Source organism: Capsella rubella, unplaced genomic scaffold (assembly GCF_000375325.1).
Source record: "Capsella rubella cultivar Monte Gargano unplaced genomic scaffold, Caprub1_0 scaffold_2, whole genome shotgun sequence".
Lineage (NCBI taxonomy): Eukaryota > Viridiplantae > Streptophyta > Magnoliopsida > Brassicales > Brassicaceae > Capsella > Capsella rubella.
In genome coordinates, this window is record NW_006238922.1 from 10,906,887 (window position 1) to 10,927,023 (window position 20,137).

Genomic DNA, 20,137 nt, shown 5'->3' on the forward strand with positions numbered 1-20,137 from the left:
TTTTTAATTTAACGGTAATATTGACATCTCGCTTTCGTCGTCATAAATGTATGACTCGTACGTCGGAAAAATACATTAATTTTATCTTCTCTCATGCCTCGCGTGATAATAATCTTCCTTTATTTGCGCTAGGTACATATATATATAGATATAATTATGAAATGACCCCTTTATTTCTTGCGTCTTAGTTTTTCACTCCGTAACTCTTTGTAAACAATCAAAAACAGAACAAAAGAACAAATAACACGATTGTAGCAGTGGCCAGTGAGTATTATTCTCTTACAGACTCCATTATTTTGTACCTGTTGTAATGAGTTTTCTAGTATCAGTTATAAGGTTTATAGACTTTTAGAGATACATGAGTGACGTATCTCTATTTCAGAGAATTCTTGATATCAATCACGAAACGGTACTTGATGTCCTTCTTCACCACTCTTTCAAGAGCTTCGTTTACCTTTTGAATTGGAATCACCTCTATGTTTGGATAAATCTTATGAGCTGCACAGAAATCTATCATTTCCTGAGTTATTTTGGTACCTCCGGTTACACTTCCCGCCAGCATTCTCATACCTGTCCATACATCTTTGGTTTCAGCATCTACAAGAGTGTGTAACAAAAATGACTCTTTTTTTTTTTTGGAAAAAAAAACATACCAAGATTGAGATTGGCAGGACTGATTTTAATTTCACGTGGGAAACCAACCAGGACATAAGTTCCAGCTATCTTCAAGAGAGACATGTAAGGATCAAAGGCATGATCACCAGATGCTGTATCAATGATAAAGTCTAGAGATTTCTCTAGCGCCTGCAAGAATAGATCATAGATTCCCAAGTTAAGTTTTTGTTTCCATTCCTGATGAACACAAGATTTCCAAAAACTTCTCTTTCTACCTTCATCTGGTCATGGTCAGACGAGATAACAAAATTGTTAGCTCCCAGCAGACTCAAAGCTTCTTCTTTCTTGGAAATGCTGGTGCTAAAAACCGTCACACTGAGTCCAAAAGCCTTGCCAAACTTAACTGCCATGTGGCCAAGACCACCTAGTCCAATTACCCCTAGAGATTTACCAGGTTGATTCATATGGTGACGCATCATAGGGGCATAAACCGTGATTCCAGCACAGAGTAATGGTGCAGCTGATTCCAGGGGATAGTCTACAGGTATGTTGTAACAGTACCTATTGTATTCAATATATCAAACACAAGAAAACTAGTACTGAGAAATCATTTGCTTCCTACTACAACTAAAAACTCTTTAGGCATTCATAAATTTCAAAAATATGAAATGGCAAGAGAAAAACCTCTCATGAACAACAATGTGACTGGAGTAGCCTCCTTTAGTAACAGAGCCATCATGATCAATGCCATTGAAAGTAAAAACTTGCCCTTTTGCACAATTAACTTCTTGTCCTTCGTTACAGTATTCACACTCCCTGCAGGAGTTAACATAGGTTCCAACACCAACATGGTCTCCAACTTTGAATCGATGAACATTAGACCCAACCTTAGTCACTATTCCAGCAATCTCATGCCTTGCAGAAGAAAACCACTAAATAAATATCAATTCAACCAAGTAAGATGAATAAATGATCAAAAGTTTGGTTTTTTAAAACATACCCAGGAACCAAAGGGTACTTGGAGTCTCCATGTTGGTTCTTAGTCCAAATAACATCAGCGTAACACACACCGCAATGTGTGATTTTGAGTGAAACATCGTCATTTGTAACAGACCTGGATCAACATCGTGGTGTCAAATCAAAGAATGAGTGAAGTGGGATCACTAAATCATAAATCAAACCTGCGCGTGATTGTGTGGGGAGAAAGAAGACCAGATGGATCTCTTGCAGCCCAACACATGCACTCGTTTTCCCCACTCTCTGAAGAAGAACTCATAATTTCAATTCTTTCTCTTTACCTATAAATTCAAGGATCGTCTACAATCTTCAAAACAACAAAATGAAGAAGCAAAACTGCAAAGGCGAATTCAATAGCGTCGAGAGAGCATACCAAGGAGTCGCGTCTTCTTCTTTGCTTCCTTCCGGAAAAACAAAAAACTATCAAAGACGGGTGCGTGTCGGTGTTGATCTGATCAGAAACCGATCACAATTAGTGTGAGCTAATCCTTTTTTTTTATTTTGATTTTGCAGTGATCAAATGATATATCTGGGCCATGATGGGTTTTTTGTGGCTCAGTTACAGACAAAAAAGTCCATTATGCCCAACAAAGACCCATTTTATTTCCACAAGTTTGAATTTGATATATAAGTTTAAATTCATTCATAGAATTTACTTTCAATATATGAAATCTTTACAAGTACATTTTCGAACATGAATTTCATATATTCATATTTCCAACTTAAAAACACTTACCAATACACTAAAACCAAATCTATTTAATTTGATAAAATCTAATATGAAATCATCAGAGAATATCGAGTTTCTAACTAGTATTTAGGGATAATTCAACAAATAACACAATATCTTAAGCTGGATATATCTAATTAAAAATGTACAGTGTACTTGTAAAAATAAGGAAAATTTCCTAGTTTATACGGACAGAGTACAAAAAAGTACAAAACTCCGAATTCTCAAACTACCAGACCGGTTCGGTTCCAGATCCTGATTGTGGAGCCCACCTACTCTTTACATCTGACGGTCCACGTTAAACGCATCTCGTTTCGAATAAACGCCACCGAACACGAAATAGAGCAAACGCCACCGAATCAGGAACCTAAAAAATTGCGAAGCAGCAAAGATCATCTTGCAGAGACCAAGAACCATCCATGGCGGAGGCGGACCAAAACCGAGATACTTTATCATCAGGTACACACAAAGAACTATCAGATCTAATCATGAGTTATGCGTTTCTTTAATTCAAATTAATTATCTTCATCGTTTCCTTAATTATTACAATCAAATTACGCGTCTATTAATAGCAAAACGCCGATTGATAAGTCTACTTCTTTTTTCTTTTTCTTTCTTTGCTCTGTTTTGTCTCTTAATGGAATTCAAAAAATCTAAACCCCTTTTTTTTTTTCTACTGGGGTTTCAAAGAGGAGAAGACTGTGAAGTCGCCTAATGTGTTACAACGGGTCAATGACGAACTACAAGCAATGGGTCATCGTGAAAAGTCCAAGAGTCACCATCACAAAGAGACTCATGGAACAAGTGACGACATTGATCAGAACACACCAATTGATGATGTGAAAGGGCCTGGTTTCTTTCAACGCGTCAAAGAAGAGATCGAAGCCATCCTTAATGCTGTTACTCCCAAGCGTTTTTCCAAGAAGTGAGAAACAAAAAAAAAAAAACAAAAAAAAAAGACTCCAGAAGCTCAATTTCGTATCGTAATGTTGTAACTCTAATGTTGTTTTAGTTTTTGAATATGAGTTTCTTAACAAACATTATGAATTATGTGTGGTAGTTTGAAATTGATGAATGATCCTATTTACATACTCTTGCTAATGTCACAACCCAAAGGTTGGCCATGGTTCCAGTTTAGGTTAAACCGAGTTTCTTAATTTTAGTAACTTTGTGTTTAGATTATTAATTCTTTCTTCCCCTCAAGGTGGTGGTGGTGAACCAAATATCTGAACTAGTAAAATCATCTTCTGTCATCTTCCTCTTTCCTTTCTCATGTTTTTTCGAGTTCTCGATGGTAAGTTTTGATGCATGGTTTCATTAATTCTTATGTATTCATGAGGGTTTTCTTTAGAACCATGATGTGAAACACATAAATTAAGGAGCAGAAGATTATCTAAAGGAGAAAAAAAAATAACCCTATAGGCCTCGCAGACACGTTACAAAACAAATATCTACACAAAAGGATTATTTCTTGGCACTATGTTGTTGGAGTCGATATGCACAAATATCATTCAGCTTCTTTTTATTTTTCTTATTGAACGTTCGTTGTAATTTGTAAAAGATGGGTAAGTAGCACACCAAACGAAACAACTCTTTTGTTTTTATGAGAGTTGTCTTGTACTCTCATGGATGTGACGATGTGCCTAACTTTTTTTTCCCCACGATTTTGGAAAATGAACTACTCCGATAAGAAGGTTACAATCATCACCACGATGCCATTTATGGTTTTTCATTCTTCTTTTCACACCTCCCAACTTTGATACTATTTTTGAATCATCTTAATCACAAAGAATTGTGGGATACATATATAGCTTCAATTAGATAAATACTATATTATATAAATCTTGTTTCAGTTAACGATATTAAAACAATGGAGAGTGGTGAGACTATCAATCAAGCAGTTAAAAAAATGATACGATTTGGATTCTTCTATAATTGTACACAGTTTCTTATTCGATAACGTGTACAATATTATTAATGGTTAGCTTGATTTGTCGCATAAATACGGCGGGACCAAGTATAATTATATGATTACTACTACTAGATTCTTATTAGAAAAGGGAATGTACGTAACAGCATACGACACTTGTATTATACATAATCCGGTGGATATTAAAAACTTAAAAACGTTTATTAATAAGCAAAAAATATTGGGATTGAGAGTTTTATAAAACTAACTATAAAACACTACCAATCAAGAATAAACTGTATTTTATAATCTCTAAAGTCTTCGAAAGTTCATTACTCTTATATCATTCTTATTTCTTATATTACATACATCATATATTTGTCGCATTGAAACCCGACAGGCCCATATGAAAAAAATATTAAATTTACAAACGTTATTCTACTACAATAATACTACTACAACTAATAAATTAGAAACTTAACAATTTAGTAGTAGTAGAACTTATAAAATGATAATAATACGCCGGAAACTGCATTTTAATATATAAAAAGCGAATGGACAAATTGGCGCATTGGTGGTATTGATTGCTTTAGTCCTCCAAGCCGTGTGTTTTGGGATGCACGTTAAGAGGACCACCACGTTGATTTAGTAGTAATGTTAAATAGACCGGTTTTAAATTCCTGTTGTGGGACTCCTCTCTCTCTTTGTATTGTATTTGTATGTCTCTCTCGCTCTCTCTCTATTAGTATTAGTTACATCCCTCCACGTTTCCATCCTCGGGCGTTTGATTTGGGATGATGATCGGAGTTGATTCCGGTTGAATAAGTCATACAAATCAACGGATGCCATGAGCTGTTTGCCTAATTTGCGAGGACTTTGATCACGACATTACGTACAACGCCTAACTAGTCCAAATATTGTGTTCTTTTTTTCCACGAATATACATATATATATATATATATGTAGAGTAAGTTTTGGTTTCAGTCTAAGTTTTGATACTAGTGGATGATTTCTCTGAATTTACTAACATGAAAAGGAAGAAGCTTAATAGGATGAGGGACGTAGGCGTAGCAGTAAGAAATGAGATAGGGGTCCATAAAAGTCAGTGAAAATAGTTAAAAAAAAGTGGTCAAAATGTATATCGTGTGCACTGTGCAGATGAAAAGAAGAAAGAAGAAAAAAGTACAAAAATCGAAAAAGGTTATTAATTAGAATCATGGACGTGGACCGATCCCATGTGATTATCCCTTCGAACTAAAGTTAACTTGAAAGCTTTTTTTTTTCTTTCTTTCTTTCTTTTCTGAAATGACAAAACTAAAAACAAGACCTTAACTATTCCACGTTGACATAATTATACCAAATGAAAATCTTAACACATACTAGTAACAAAGAAATGTATAACACGTCGAAAAAAAAAAAAATAGATAACACAAAATAAAAGTCTATAACGCGTAAATACTGTACCACCATTTATATTCTATGTTTTTGATTTAAAAAAAAGAAGAATGAATACTACTTGAAAAATAGCATGCTAAAACGAGGGAATTAGTATTCAGTTAAAACCTATGATTTGGCTAGTGGTACAGTCGTTTCACTCATTATGTCGACAAATATGCTTTATTGAAAGTCAACATGACGTCTCTTTCTCCCAAAACTCTAATCTGATCCACCCTACATATATATAATTAATTGTTTCTAATTGCATTTTATTTTAAAAACCACCAAATAAATATACATAATCTATAAATACGAAACGTGTAACTGCAAAATTTCTATCTTATAAATATCTCTAGTTGGTTAGAACTTAGAAGAGTGTAACATCTACGTTGTTGTTGTTGTTGTTATATAATTTAATTCATGTTTAAAAAAAAAAAAACTCACATAGAGATGACAGATTCGTGGTGAACTGGGTCATATTATTGTACGTGTCATTCGGAGTTATTGATATTAGTAGACAAAGCTATCTTCCACTATAAACGAATTTATCACGTATGAACGATCGATCGATCGATGTATCCACCCGATATGTGGGAAAACAAAACAAATAAAATTGAATCGTACGTAGGTATTTTATCCTCTTTTATAAGTAAAGATATCCCTCGACGTATTGCTAACTTATCTTCCCTTCACGGAATAAGTATTTCCTACATCTCTCATGTTGCTAACCACAAAACCCAAACCAACTCGTTTCTACAAACGCCTTTTTCCCTTCTAGAATTTCCCTAGTTAAGTTTATATATTTGATGTTTTTTATAATATACGCATACAACTCTAATAAAATCCAAAAAAATATCAGTTTGATTAAACAAATTTTGTAATTCATTTACTTACAGCTCGAATATTTTGAGTATTACCCTTTTGTTTCTAACCGAAATCACAACATGTATATATATATATATATATAATTATATAAACTTCTAGAAGCTTTTTTCAATAATCTCTTTCGTATTACTTTTTTTGATTTTTTTATTTTAATTTTTTCATATCCTGATGGTGTAACGAGAAAAGAAACGGTGAGGATTGGTTGAACAACTCCCAGAATATATTTGCATCGTCGGAGAAAAGAGCAGAAAAAAGGTTGTGACAACGTCACCAGTCACCACCACCATGGCACCATCTCCTCGATCACCTACGTATTAGTATTTTGTTGAGTATCTCTCTCTCTCTCTCTCCTCTCTACAAGTCTATGAATCATCAGAGAGATACACCTTTTCTTTTCGGCAAATCATAGACCTACAAATACGATTTTTTCCTTTTTCTTTGTCGGGACAAAACAAGAACCTTTTTTTTTTCTAGTTCCTCTTAAGAAAGTGATATTCAGAAGAGAAAAAACGTCTTTCTAGTTATGGACTTTTGCCAAAATATTCCAATTTTTTGTACAATATGTTTTACTTTTATTCTTACTATATCAGTCCTTTACTCAGTAAAATACTCATCAAAAGTTAAAGCTACCTATTGTTGTAAGTATACATTTAATAGTTTTTTAAAAAAATTAACAGGTGATTCATATATTTTTGTTAGTATATGTTATCTTTTTTTTATTTACTGATTTGTTTACGAGGGTAATAATTTTTGACTTTAGTTTATATTTTCCTTTTTGAGTACTCTAATGTACTATATAAAACAACATTATAATGAGAATATAGTTTTTAATTGGAAGGGAATATAACTTATACTTGTACATTAAATTAAAAATCAAGATATTCTAGAAAGTAGAGACACTCTTTGTTTTTGAGGAAAATAACAATTTCTGAACAGTCACGCCTTCTTGATATATAAAAATCTTTTAACAAATTTATTTTTTTAAAATCAAGATGATAATGATTTAAAATCTGAAATCAATCTAAACGCGGTTTAATTACATTTTTTCCTTTTAAAAAATCACAGCTGGCTCATAAAAAATACCTTAATATAAATATGTATTCTTGATTGTCTTTCTTTACTTTACTTGCATAGCTCTATGCCTCTATCACAAGTTAAAAACTCTCTTTTTTGGTAATGGCATACGTATATTGATAATAACGTATCTACCAATTAGACTTTTTTTTTTATACAACTAATTGGAAAATCATTTGTTAATTAGATTATAGTTGAAGAGAGAGAGAGAGAAGACGTAGAAGACGAAGAAGAAGAAGAAGAAGAAGCAGACCCGAAAGTGCTTGCCTGCACTGTGTTTCAGATTTGCAGTCCTTTGATACCTAACCTACAAAGAAAAAAAAGTGTGAAATTTGTATAACATTAAAAAAAAAACAAATCTCTGTTTTTCTCTAAAACCCTTTCTCTAAATTTTCCATTTTTTTTTGGGTTTTCTCCTGAGAAAACAAGAGAGGACAAAGACAGGAGAGAGAGGGAGAGAGAGAGAAAGCTGCATTTTTTTTATTTGGGTTCATGGCTTGTTGATCTAAACCATTGCCGACAAATTCTAGGAGAATCATTCAGCTTCTGTACTGGGGAATGGGTTTATGTTAGTTTGTCATGTTATCAACAGAATCTATCCATCTCTGGTGTTTGATTCCTGGTTTGTCTCCTGATTCTATACTTGTCCGACAAATCTTCCACTTACCCCCCCTTGTCTGAAAACTCTTCTCTTCTTTCTGTGGGTTTTCCATTGTGCTTGGCTTGTTCTCCAGTTCTGGGATCTTGTCTCAGCTTTTTGTGTTTTTTGTTTTGTTTTTACAGCTGTCAAAATTGCGTTTGCGTGTTCTTCATCACCTCCTGCTTAATCCTTATCTGTCTGACTTTTAAGAATCGATTTGGGATTTCAAATAGTCTTCGTTTTTTGGTTTCTTGTGATAAGAAGGCAAATGTGTTTGAAATCATTTGTGTTTGGTAATTTATTTTCCTCTTTGGGTTTCTAAATTCATCATCTTTGATAGATTTGCAATTTATAATTTTTTTTTTTCATAGCATTCAGATTCGAGTCTGTTGACCAATTTTGAGTATGTTTTGGATTTTTTTTTTTTTTTCAAACTTCGTTTTGAGTATGTGACGAGCTTCCGAAATTGATGCTACTTTTCCGTTTATAGTCTTCTCGTACGAAGTTTGTGTTTTGGTGTTTGGGTTGTTTCAGTCTTCTTCTCTGCCATTTTAATTGACGTCTAAGAAAAGATCAAAACTTTGGATTTTTTTTTAATAATGGGTTTGTTTCATTCTTTGTACAGGGTTAATTCACTAGGACTATGACAAATAAAGCACTAATCTGATTTCTTGAGGAACTAGAGTGCTGGGTCCTGTTTTGAAAGCTCACATTTGGATTCTTGTTCTCTTGAGTTAAAAAAATAATCTTGAGGAATGGCTCGAGGTAGAAGAAGATCGAAGCTGCGACTAAGCCATCTTTATACATTTGGATGTCTTAGGCCTAGCACGATTGAAGGTCAAGACTCTCAACCAATCCAAGGTCCAGGATTTAGCAGGACTGTGTTCTGTAATCAGCCTCATATGCACAAGAAGAAGCCTTTGAGATATCGTTCTAATTATGTCTCGACGACGAGGTACAATTTGATCACTTTCTTCCCCAAGTCGTTGTACGAGCAGTTCCACCGTGCTGCAAATCTCTACTTCTTGGTAGCTGCAATTCTCTCTGTGTTTCCTCTCTCACCGTTCAACAAATGGAGCATGATTGCTCCCTTGGTCTTTGTTGTTGGGCTTAGTATGTTAAAAGAGGCTCTAGAAGATTGGCGTAGGTTTATGCAAGATGTGAAGATTAATGCACGGAAAACATGTGTTCGTAAAAGTGACGGTGTGTTTCGTCAGAGAAAGTGGAAGAAGGTTAGCGTTGGGGATATTGTGAAAGTGGAGAAGGACGAGTTCTTCCCTGCTGATTTGCTTCTTCTGTCATCAAGTTACGAAGATGGGATTTGCTACGTTGAGACTATGAACTTAGATGGTGAAACAAACTTGAAAGTGAAGAGATCTCTGGAATTGTCATTGCCATTAGATGATGATGATTCTTTCAAGAATTTCATGGCGACGATAAGATGTGAAGATCCAAACCCGAATCTCTATACCTTCGTTGGCAATCTAGAGTATGAGCGGCAAACATTTCCTCTGGATCCAAATCAGATTCTCTTAAGAGACTCAAAGCTTAGGAATACAACCTATGTTTATGGAGTTGTGGTATTCACTGGTTTTGATACCAAAGTTATGCAGAATTCAACAAAATCGCCTTCCAAGAGAAGCAGAATCGAAAGAACAATGGACTACATCATCTACACTCTTCTTGTCCTTCTTATTTTAATCTCTTGCATCAGCTCATCAGGATTTGCTTGGGAGACAGAGTTTCACATGCCAAAAATGTGGTACTTACGACCTGACGAGCCTATAGACTTTACAAACCCGACCAATCCAATCTACGCTGGGGTTGTCCATCTGATCACTGCTCTATTGCTTTACGGGTATTTGATTCCAATCTCTCTTTATGTTTCCATCGAGGTTGTCAAAGTCTGGCAAGCAAGTTTCATTAATCAAGATTTACACATGTATGATGATGAGAGTGGAGTCCCTGCACAAGCACGCACATCAAATCTAAACGAAGAGCTTGGTCAGGTTCATACTATCCTCTCTGACAAAACAGGAACGTTGACATGTAATCAGATGGATTTCTTGAAATGCTCCATTGCTGGCACTTCTTATGGTGTGCGTTCCAGCGAAGTAGAACTTGCTGCTGCAAAGCAGATGGCTGTAGATCTTGAAGAGCACGGGGAGATATCGAGTACTCCTCAGTCTCAGACTAAAGTGTATGGTACATGGGACAGTAGCCGTACACAAGAAATCGAGGTGGAAGGTTGCACAAATGAGGGAGGGGATAATAGCTATAATAATCGTAGAGCTCCTATAAAGGGATTTGGTTTTGAGGATATCAGACTTATGAATGGTAATTGGTTGAGGGAATCACAACCAAATGACATTTTGCAGTTCTTCCGTATCTTAGCTATTTGTCACACAGCTATTCCCGAGCTGAACGAGGAGACTGGCAAGTACACCTACGAAGCAGAGTCACCTGATGAGGCTTCGTTTCTGGCTGCTGCTAGAGAGTTTGGTTTTGAGTTCTTCAAGAGAACCCAGTCAAGCGTTTTGATCCGCGAGAGGTTCTCTGGTTCAGGGCAAATAATCGAAAGGTGAGAATAGTAAATATGTTTTATGTTTAACCCTCTGATTATAAGTTTAGCTGTTATTTGTTTGTTGGCATCCTGAGTAAGTAACAAGAAACATTGCAGGGAGTATAAAGTTCTGAATTTATTGGAATTTACGAGCAAAAGAAAGCGAATGACAGTAATTGTACGTGATGAGGAAGGGCAGATTCTTCTACTATGCAAAGGAGCTGACAGGTTAGCAACTAACAAGCAATTTGTCACAATGACTATATCAAGAAGGGTAAATACAGTCGATCATTACTGGTATCAACTGTTTTTTCCTTAAATTTACAGCATCATCTTTGATCGGTTGGCAAAGAAAGGGAAGACATACTTGGGACCTACCACAAGGCATTTGACTGAATATGGAGAAGCCGGGCTCCGGACACTCGCACTTGCTTACAGAAAGCTTGATGAGGATGAATATGCAGCTTGGAACTCTGAGTTTCAAAAGGCCAAAACTTCAATAGGATCTGATAGAGAGGAGCTGCTTGAGACGGGAGCGGATATGATTGAAAAAGAACTTATCCTTATTGGTGCTACTGCTGTGGAGGACAAACTCCAGAAAGGGGTATGTATCATTGCACAGACACACTAACGCCATGTTTTTATCTTGCTTATGTAAATTGAGTATCTTTTTCTTCATATGAAACAGGTGCCCCAATGCATAGATAAACTTGCTCAAGCTGGGCTCAAGTTATGGGTTTTAACTGGGGACAAAATGGAAACAGCAATCAACATTGGGTTAGAATCTCTGATTTATCTTGAGTTAAAACTAAAAATGGATCTGTAATCTGCTTTTATCTATTGCCTTTTATGAACAAATTACTTTTATGAAATGCAGATTCGCTTGTAGTTTACTTCGACAAGGCATGAGACAGATCTGCATAACATCATTGAGTTCAGAAGGAGGATCCCAAGATTCAAAAAGGGTATGCTAAAGGAATTCATGATGCATATTGCTAAAGCATTAATTGTAATTTCCTTCAACTACAATTTCGAACCTCACATTTATATGTCTGTTGATGTGTCAGGCTGTAAAAGAGAACATTTTGAATCAACTCACTAAAGCTGTACAAATGGTGAAGCTAGAGAAGGATCCCCACGCTGCATTTGCTTTGATCATTGACGGGAAAACTCTAACTTATGCATTAGAGGATGACATGAAGTATCAATTCTTGGCTTTGGCAGTGGATTGTGCATCAGTGATTTGCTGTCGCGTGTCTCCCAAGCAGAAGGCTTTGGTATATATATAACTTCCTTCCCTATTAATTTCATAGCATTCTTCCTTGACTATGCAACTCCTAAAACTTCATTTAAAAACAGAATCCTTAGTTTATCTGTTTTGCTTTTTCTCAAATACAAGGTTGTTAGGTTGGTTAAAGAGGGAACTGGAAAAACCACATTGGCAATAGGTGATGGTGCAAATGATGTTGGGATGATTCAAGAAGCTGACATTGGTGTAGGAATCAGTGGGGTTGAAGGAATGCAGGTTTAGTTTTTCTCTCAGCACCATGCATTTTCAAGCCATGTTTTCTTGACTATAAGAAAGTACATAAAAAATAGATCCATGTTGACATTTTTGCTGATCCTTCTTACTTTTTCAGGCTGTTATGGCTAGTGACTTTTCGATTGCCCAGTTCCGGTTTTTGGAACGATTACTCGTCGTCCATGGACACTGGTGCTACAAAAGAATAGCTCAAATGGTAATATATACTTCTTGTGGCCAATTTTATTACTCTTGCCTGTAGTTTGTTTCTAACATTATCTTATTCTACGTACAGATCTGCTATTTCTTCTACAAAAACATAGCATTTGGTCTCACTCTCTTCTACTTTGAGGCATTCACCGGGTTTTCGGGGCAATCAGTGTACAATGACTACTACTTGTTGCTCTTCAATGTTGTTCTTACCTCATTGCCAGTGATTGCCCTTGGTGTCTTTGAACAGGATGTTTCCTCCGAGATCTGCTTACAGGTATGCTATATAAATCTTCCTTAGAAAACTAAATCTTGAAATGCTATTTCAAATCTCTGCTGATCAACAACAAAAATCTATGTTTTATCCACTTGTGCTTGTGTAGTTCCCAGCTTTATATCAACAAGGAACAAAGAACCTCTTCTTTGATTGGTCAAGAATACTTGGATGGATGTGCAATGGCGTCTACGCATCTCTTGTCATATTCTTCCTCAACATCGGAATTATTTACTCTCAAGCTTTCAGAGACAATGGACAAACAGCTGACATGGATGCTGTTGGCACAACCATGTTCACTTGCATAATATGGGCAGCCAATGTTCAAATCGCATTAACCATGTCGCATTTCACTTGGATCCAACACGTTTTGATATGGGGAAGCATCGGTATGTGGTATCTCTTTGTGGCGATCTACAGTATGACGCCGCCGAGTCTTTCTGGAAACATTTACAGGATTCTTGATGAGATTCTTGCTCCTGCACCTATCTACTGGATGGCTACATTGTTGGTCACAGTGGCTGCAGTTCTTCCATACGTTGCTCACATTTCTTTCCAGAGATTCTTAAATCCACTAGATCATCATATCATCCAAGAGATCAAATACTACGGAAGAGATATCGAAGACGCGAGATTGTGGACCAGAGAGCGCACAAAAGCTCGAGAGAAGACAAAGATCGGGTTCACAGCCAGAGTGGATGCAAAAATCAGGCATCTACGGTCGAAATTGAACAAGAAACAGTCAAACCTCTCGCATTTTTCAGCTCAAGATGCAATGTCACCTAGATCATTGTAGCCTGTATAGTGTTCGGCAGGTCCTATTCTCTGATGCATTACGACTTTGGAGACAGGTCTTGAAGCTAATTTTTTGTGGAGAGTTTATAATAGAGTGAGATCATGTAAAGAGTAGCTCTGATGTTTTTTTTTCTACATGTTGGGTTCGAATTTTTTTTTCTTTTGTACACTTATACTTAGGTTTTGTGTATACACACACTTAGGACAGAATGCAAAAAACATAACAAAGAATCTTCCTTTGTGCCTCTTCTGTGCCTCTAATCATTTAATCGGTCATTTATATAACTGTTTATACAAATTATGTTAGTTAATAACAGTCACTATAACTTGGTTTCATTGTTTGTATCATTTCATAAAATTTCCACAAAAGTATTGTTTTATAAAGGTTTATAAATGGTTGCTTTAGTAAATAGGTTTCGTATCCACCAATTGGCTTTTAAGTAATGAAATCTCCCAACTGGTGTATCTGTTACTTTCTACTTTCTAGTGTGACTTTAGGAGTTGAAGTGGTTGGCGAATAAAATTATTAATATAGTAACGTTTATTTATTTTAATTAATGACTCTGGGCCGGGTTTGGCCAGTATGGGATTGAGTACGGCCCAACTACTCCACAATAATAATGATTAGTTTGCCGTGGAGAATAATAATTAGCGTATTGGTGCTTATTATGTTAGTATTGGTTTTCATATCTGTGTCTATCCCTTCCCTTTTGGGATATTTTCGCCGCGTGGATTGATAGATATGTCGACGCTCTTTCGCCGGAAGTCAATCGGAATCCGCCGCTGTTTCTTTCTTCTTTCCGTTTGATTTTTTTAATTTTATTTTTGGCTGTACTAGTAATCTCCTTACTCCTCAAATCCTCTGCTGCAATCTAGTTTCTGTTTTTGTTTCTTAATCGGTGAAGCTTCTGGGTTGTGGTGGCGGCTAGTCATCGGGTTTGTTTAGTTTAGAAGTAGTTCTAGGGTTTTATCAGCTTTCGATTTGATGGAGCCTAGAGTCGGAAACAAGTTTCGGCTCGGAAAGAAGATCGGCGGTGGATCATTTGGAGAGATCTATCTTGGTATGCCTCTGATTCGGATTCATCTCTCGTTTGTGGTTTCGATGAGTATAATATCTGCTTTTAACATGGATTTTAATTGTTCTTTTTAGGTACCAATATTCAGACGAATGAAGAAGTGGCTATTAAGCTTGTAAGTAATTTGTACACAAAACTGATACTTTTTTTTTTTTTTTTGTTCTAAACCATTTTTAGTGTTTAATTGAAGTACTTAGATCATTGAAGTGCAGAGAACCTAGTTTGGTCTACGTACTATCTCTTCATTAAATTAAGATTGAATTTTCTCGGAAAGTGGAGAGAAAGCTGTGATTGTGGTGGTAGCATCTGTGATTTACAAAGTCTTTTGTTATTGCTTGGTCTTTCTTAGCTTTTGTAGCTTCTCCTTTTACATGTTAAAATCGATTCGAATAAAAGAACTTGGTTTAGACGAATTAAAGAATGGAAGATATTTAATTGGCTATACACATCTATAACTAGTTACTGCATTTTTGTATTCTTGTCATGCAATTGTGTATTTAGTCTTTAGCGATTTAGCTGACTTCTTCTTTTACTTCATCTTGATTCCATTCAGTACCTACCTTGTAGTTTAAATTCAATGCTTTTGGTGGTGACGAATTTCTTTGTAGTTTAAATCTGGGATCAACCCGACTTTTCGTAAGAACTGAGAGCTATTATTGATTCTTGAGAATTAATGCTGAATCAATTCTTAGAGTCCACGACAAAACTACCTGCAACTGGTGGGCCCAGCCTATTGAAAATTTTGAGAAGTTTGTTGTGGCCTACAAATGGAGAATTATGAGGCTGACAGCTATACATATTACTACTGTGTTGAACATTGGCTGTTGCTTTTTTTGTTACCTGTTTGTACGGGTTTCTGACTGTCAAGTATGTTATATGATTTCCTCGTGTTCGCTTTCATATTTCTTTGCTGTTCTGTAGTGTGGCAGACTCATCTTACTTTGGCTGCATATATGTTCTGACGGCATCGTTTTTTTTTCCTTCTTTCAGGAAAGCGTGAAAACTAAGCATCCTCAGTTGCTGTATGAATCAAAATTGTATAAAGTATTACAGGGAGGAAGTAAGGAACTAGTTCTGTTCTTGTTTACATTTGTAGTTTATAATTTCCTTTTTCTTATCCTAGAGGGGCTGCTTTGCTTTCCTTGGTTTTAGCTGGCGTTCCAAACGTTAAATGGTATGGTGTTGAAGGGGACTATAATGTCCTCGTGATAGACTTGTTGGGGCCTAGCCTTGAAGATCTATTCAATTTCTGTAGTAGGAAACTCTCACTAAAGACTGTACTAATGCTTGCTGATCAAATGGTAGGATCCCGTCTATAGCCTGAAAATATTTTTTAGTTGAGTAAACATGTAAGAAATTTTTGTTCCTCTTGTCAGATCAATCGCATTGAGTTTGTTCATCAGAAGTCATTTTTACATAGGGACATCAAGCCTGACAACTTTCTGATGGGGCTTGGGAGGCGCGCTAATCAGGTAGCTGCTGAAAAGTATTGTTTGTAAGATATTTTTGTTCTCCACAGTTATTTGCTCAACGTGTGTTGGCTGAATACAGGTATATGTCATTGACTTTGGTCTGGCAAAGAAGTACAGAGACTCAAATCATCAGCATATCCCTTATAGGTTTGCCATAGCCCATATTTTCCTTGTCTCTCTGTTACTTATGTACTCCCATTATCTGACTGAACATACTGGACAATAAGAATAATTGGTTTGAGCGTGTGCTATGTTTACTTTGCTTTTATCTTTTACAAGCTTGTGTGACTATTGCCTAACTTAATTTTGAGGGTGTTTTAGGGACAATTAATACTTGCAATAGGCTTTGCAATGGGCTTATGTAGATATTTTCGCCTGTCTTAGTCTCAAGTCTTTTACCTGTTTGTTTGTTGAACTTTACTCTTTCTAGAAAAGTGGACCTAAGTTTCCTTGGATTTGAGTGTTATGATTGCTTTACCTGTGTTGTCGTAGGTCCAAGTGTTTATAGACAAGACAAGGTCTTTTTAGGTTCTCTATCATTAGGAGTAAGGTTTTTACTGGATTACTGTCGTTTTATTATTTGGATAGTCACTTACTCAGGAAATTTAGCTTATTTTCCCAGTTTTACAAGTCTGTATTAGACTAGTAGTGTATGGAAAAAATAATGATAATGTATTGCTAAGAAGTTTCAACATTGGGATGATTGCAGTATATGATGTATTTGAGTAGCAATTGTAATCCTAATATTTTGTGTCTCAGGGAAAACAAAAACTTGACTGGGACTGCTAGATACGCTAGCATGAACACTCACCTTGGCATTGGTAATTCCAGTTCATTTAGTTTCTAACTTTCTAATTGTTTAAAGAACGTAATTCTCGATAGTTAATGGGATATTTAATTGCAGAACAAAGTCGTAGAGATGATTTGGAGTCACTTGGATTTGTTCTCATGTACTTCTTAAAAGGAAGGTATGTACCTCTCTTGCCTTCCATGTTGGCATGTTGCTGATGGTTCTATATAGGGGGGTCTATGGGTTACTTATGTAGTTAAATGCAGTCTTCCTTGGCAAGGACTGAAAGCTGGCAATAAGAAGCAAAAGTATGAGAAAATCAGTGAAAAGAAAGTCTCGACATCTATTGAGGTAAAATAATGTTCAGATGCCTGTGTTGGTACTCTTTCGGTCTAATACTGATTCAATATTTTATTCTTCTTTTAGTCTTTGTGCAGAGGTTATCCATCTGAATTTGCATCCTATTTCCATTATTGTCGTTCTCTGAGATTCGACGACAAGCCAGACTATGCCTACCTGAAACGGCTTTTCCGCGACCTGTTTATTCGTGAAGGTTTAGTGCCCTCAATCACTTATGTTAATTCGATTTTTGTGAAGCAAATATTACATGAACCAGTCAATTTGAGTTTGCATCCTCTGCTGATATCTTAGGGTTCCAGTTTGATTATGTATTTGATTGGACGATCTTGAAGTATCAGCAATCACAGATTTCTACTCCTCCTCCCCGTCATCATGTAAGAATCGATTTTTTACTTTTCCCAATGTCACCGTCCTACATAAATTCTGCTGACTACATAGCTTTCTCCCAGGGTCCTGGAGTTGGGCCAAGCTCTGCCCTCCCCCCTGCCATTGCTAGTGCTGAGAGGCCATCAGGTGGTTACATCTATTCCGAGTAGTTTCTTTCCGATTTCAGTAGGCAGTTGGCTATGATCCTCTGTTCTACATGGATATGGTTTTCAGTTTTCACCCATCTGACGTGTTCTTTGGTTCCATCACAGGGGGCGACGAAGCTAGACCTTCTGGCTGGTCATCAGGAATCCCTAGACGAAGTTCTGGACAAATTTTTAACTCAGGAAGCTTAGCAAAACAAAAAGCACCAGTTTCAAGTAGTGATCCTGCAATATCTAAAGATGTAATGGTGAGTACTTAAATTACCCCCTTGTTACACGTATCCAATTCTTGGCTCATGTTTTGAAGAAATAAACATAAGACTGTAGGTCGATGAGACTCGGAAACGGGTTGTCTACATAAGGATTGGCAGCTGTACTCTTGTTCTTTCATATTAACACTGAGCTGTTTTTGTTGCTGACAGTTATCAAGCTCTAGCTTTCTCCGCGCAACTGGGTCATCAAGACGTGCTGCTGTATCCAGTAGTCGCGAGGCTGCAGTTCCGGGAACTGATTCTGAGCCATCAAACCCTCAAATCATTGAAGCTGGATCAGGCTCCAACTCAAAGACCCCTGTTGGTCGAAGCTCCCCTATCGTCTCATCTGAGATCAACAAACTATCATCACCGTCAAGGGCAACTACTTCAGTCATGAAGAACTATGAGGCTAATCTTAAAGGGATCGAGAGCCTGCATTTTTAGTTGCTGGGGACCAGTGAAAGATGCTTAAAACCCCGGGACAAGTGTAAATTAAAAAGACAAAGAAAACCTCCCCATGTTTTACGTGCATTTGTGTTCACAAGGGAGGGAGACTTTACTTGTGCCTGTAAGCACACTCTAATAACAAAGATAAAGAAAGACTCTGAAGAAGTGATAGCAGAGAAAGACAAACTCAAACAGGGAGAGATCAAAGAGTCAAAAAGACTTAACCCTTTTAGTTCCCTTTTGGTTTTTACCGTCCATTGTTGTTTCTTTTATCTTTTGTGCTTCAGAGGGATTTAAAGTGGTAAAGTGTATACTTGAGGCTGCAAGAGAAACCGTACAAAAGAAGGGTTTTTCTTTTTAATATATTTGAAGTCCTCTCATGTTTCACTGTTTCAGCGAATTGTGTGGGTATATATATATATATATATGGTCATTTTTGCTAGTAGAAATAGTGAAAGAAGGCTTTTATGATTGATGTACGGAAGCAATAATTGTACTGCTTTGCCTTAAAAGGACCTGAGAGTTGCAGCTTCAGGTTATGTCACATGTGCAGATGAGTTTTGAGATGACCTGAGAGCTGCAGGTTATGTCATACTTCATCCTTGATGTCTACGAATGAGAAGTATATTGTAAATGCGATAAAGGCCCTATATTGTATTTAGCATAGCTTAATAATTCAGCTTGATTCTCTTGTTGATACAACAATCATCATACGTCGAACAAGAATGAAAACATACAAGATCAATGGGAAACAAGGAGAAGAAGATTTGTGGTTGGATCACCACAGACCATAGACAGCATTTGAACAAGTCTCTTTGAACCATTTGAAGCTCTTCTTCATAGATCCCTTCACTCTTCCTTCAACACCGTACACATTATAAGCAGCCACTCTCTTCTTCCTCTGAATCTCTGCCTCACACAAACCCTTCAACCCTTTCTTCTTCGACTTATTGCTTCTTTTCGATTTACTGTTGGAGTCATCTCTCACCATTGTTGGATTCTTGTATGCGTTATAAGTTGATGTGCTGTAAGATCTCAGCATCACTGGAGGATGCTGGTATGTTGGGCTAGGTACTCCTGCTTCTGAATTGCCTCCATTACTGAAGCAGTGGTACTTGTTGGTGATGCAGCTGCTTCTGACCTCTTCTCTGCATGACTTGGATCTGAACATCTCCAACTTTGCAACAAAGCATCTAGAGATTAGCTCTCTCCTTTTAGAAAGAGAAAAAGGAGAGTCGCTTTTGGCTTTTATCTCCAACCTCTTTCTCTTCTGCTTTTTTTTGTCTCTTGTGATCTTTGACATATTTATAGAATGGGAGATAAAGAATCTTATTCATTATTTAGTATCTTCACTCATTCATTTTTTAGTATCTTTATTCATTATTTAGTACAGTAATTTATACAACCTATGTAATTAGTTTATCGATTTTTTTTTGATATATTGGTTTAGATAGTTATGTTTGTTACGTTAATGGTTTTAAAAACAAAAAACATTATATCGAGATTAATTACTAAAGTACCTAGTACAGTTGTATGT

At 36.4% G+C, this 20,137-nt stretch overlaps 5 protein-coding genes across 5 annotated transcripts; 3 read left to right on the forward strand and 2 right to left on the reverse strand.

Annotated features, from left to right (window-relative positions):
• Positions 1–149: 149 nt before the first annotated feature.
• LOC17894605 (probable cinnamyl alcohol dehydrogenase 1) lies at positions 150–2,110 on the reverse strand. The gene is made up of 7 exons (XM_023787480.1): positions 2,006–2,110; positions 1,797–1,913; positions 1,616–1,729; positions 1,300–1,530; positions 891–1,176; positions 654–804; positions 150–570 (listed from the first exon to the last, which is right to left on the reverse strand). The coding sequence occupies exons 2-7, from the start codon at positions 1,889–1,891 to the stop codon at positions 374–376; spliced, it is 1,074 nt and encodes a 357-aa protein (XP_023643248.1). The 5' UTR covers positions 1,892–1,913; positions 2,006–2,110; the 3' UTR covers positions 150–373.
• A 503-nt stretch (positions 2,111–2,613) lies between these two features.
• On the forward strand, positions 2,614–3,453 carry LOC17894462. The gene is made up of 2 exons (XM_006302990.2): positions 2,614–2,821; positions 3,053–3,453. The coding sequence occupies exons 1-2, from the start codon at positions 2,782–2,784 to the stop codon at positions 3,289–3,291; spliced, it is 279 nt and encodes a 92-aa protein (XP_006303052.1). The 5' UTR covers positions 2,614–2,781; the 3' UTR covers positions 3,292–3,453.
• A 4,365-nt stretch (positions 3,454–7,818) lies between these two features.
• On the forward strand, positions 7,819–13,977 carry LOC17895376 (probable phospholipid-transporting ATPase 5). Its single transcript, XM_006300594.2, has 11 exons — positions 7,819–8,289; positions 8,933–10,888; positions 10,988–11,098; positions 11,198–11,474; positions 11,559–11,647; positions 11,748–11,835; positions 11,938–12,147; positions 12,270–12,395; positions 12,511–12,609; positions 12,688–12,879; positions 12,986–13,977. The coding sequence occupies exons 2-11, from the start codon at positions 9,063–9,065 to the stop codon at positions 13,670–13,672; spliced, it is 3,705 nt and encodes a 1,234-aa protein (XP_006300656.1). The 5' UTR covers positions 7,819–8,289; positions 8,933–9,062; the 3' UTR covers positions 13,673–13,977.
• A 360-nt stretch (positions 13,978–14,337) lies between these two features.
• On the forward strand, positions 14,338–18,980 carry LOC17896375 (casein kinase 1-like protein 2). The gene is made up of 14 exons (XM_006302164.2): positions 14,338–14,732; positions 14,822–14,862; positions 15,738–15,807; positions 15,900–16,048; positions 16,124–16,219; positions 16,299–16,366; positions 16,979–17,040; positions 17,124–17,187; positions 17,276–17,360; positions 17,436–17,562; positions 17,661–17,743; positions 17,819–17,882; positions 18,008–18,147; positions 18,322–18,980. The coding sequence occupies exons 1-14, from the start codon at positions 14,657–14,659 to the stop codon at positions 18,595–18,597; spliced, it is 1,401 nt and encodes a 466-aa protein (XP_006302226.1). The 5' UTR covers positions 14,338–14,656; the 3' UTR covers positions 18,598–18,980.
• On the reverse strand, positions 18,839–19,866 carry LOC17894342. The gene has a single exon (XM_006302895.2). The coding sequence runs from the start codon at positions 19,769–19,771 to the stop codon at positions 19,379–19,381; it is 393 nt and encodes a 130-aa protein (XP_006302957.1). The 5' UTR covers positions 19,772–19,866; the 3' UTR covers positions 18,839–19,378.
• Positions 19,867–20,137: the final 271 nt, after the last annotated feature.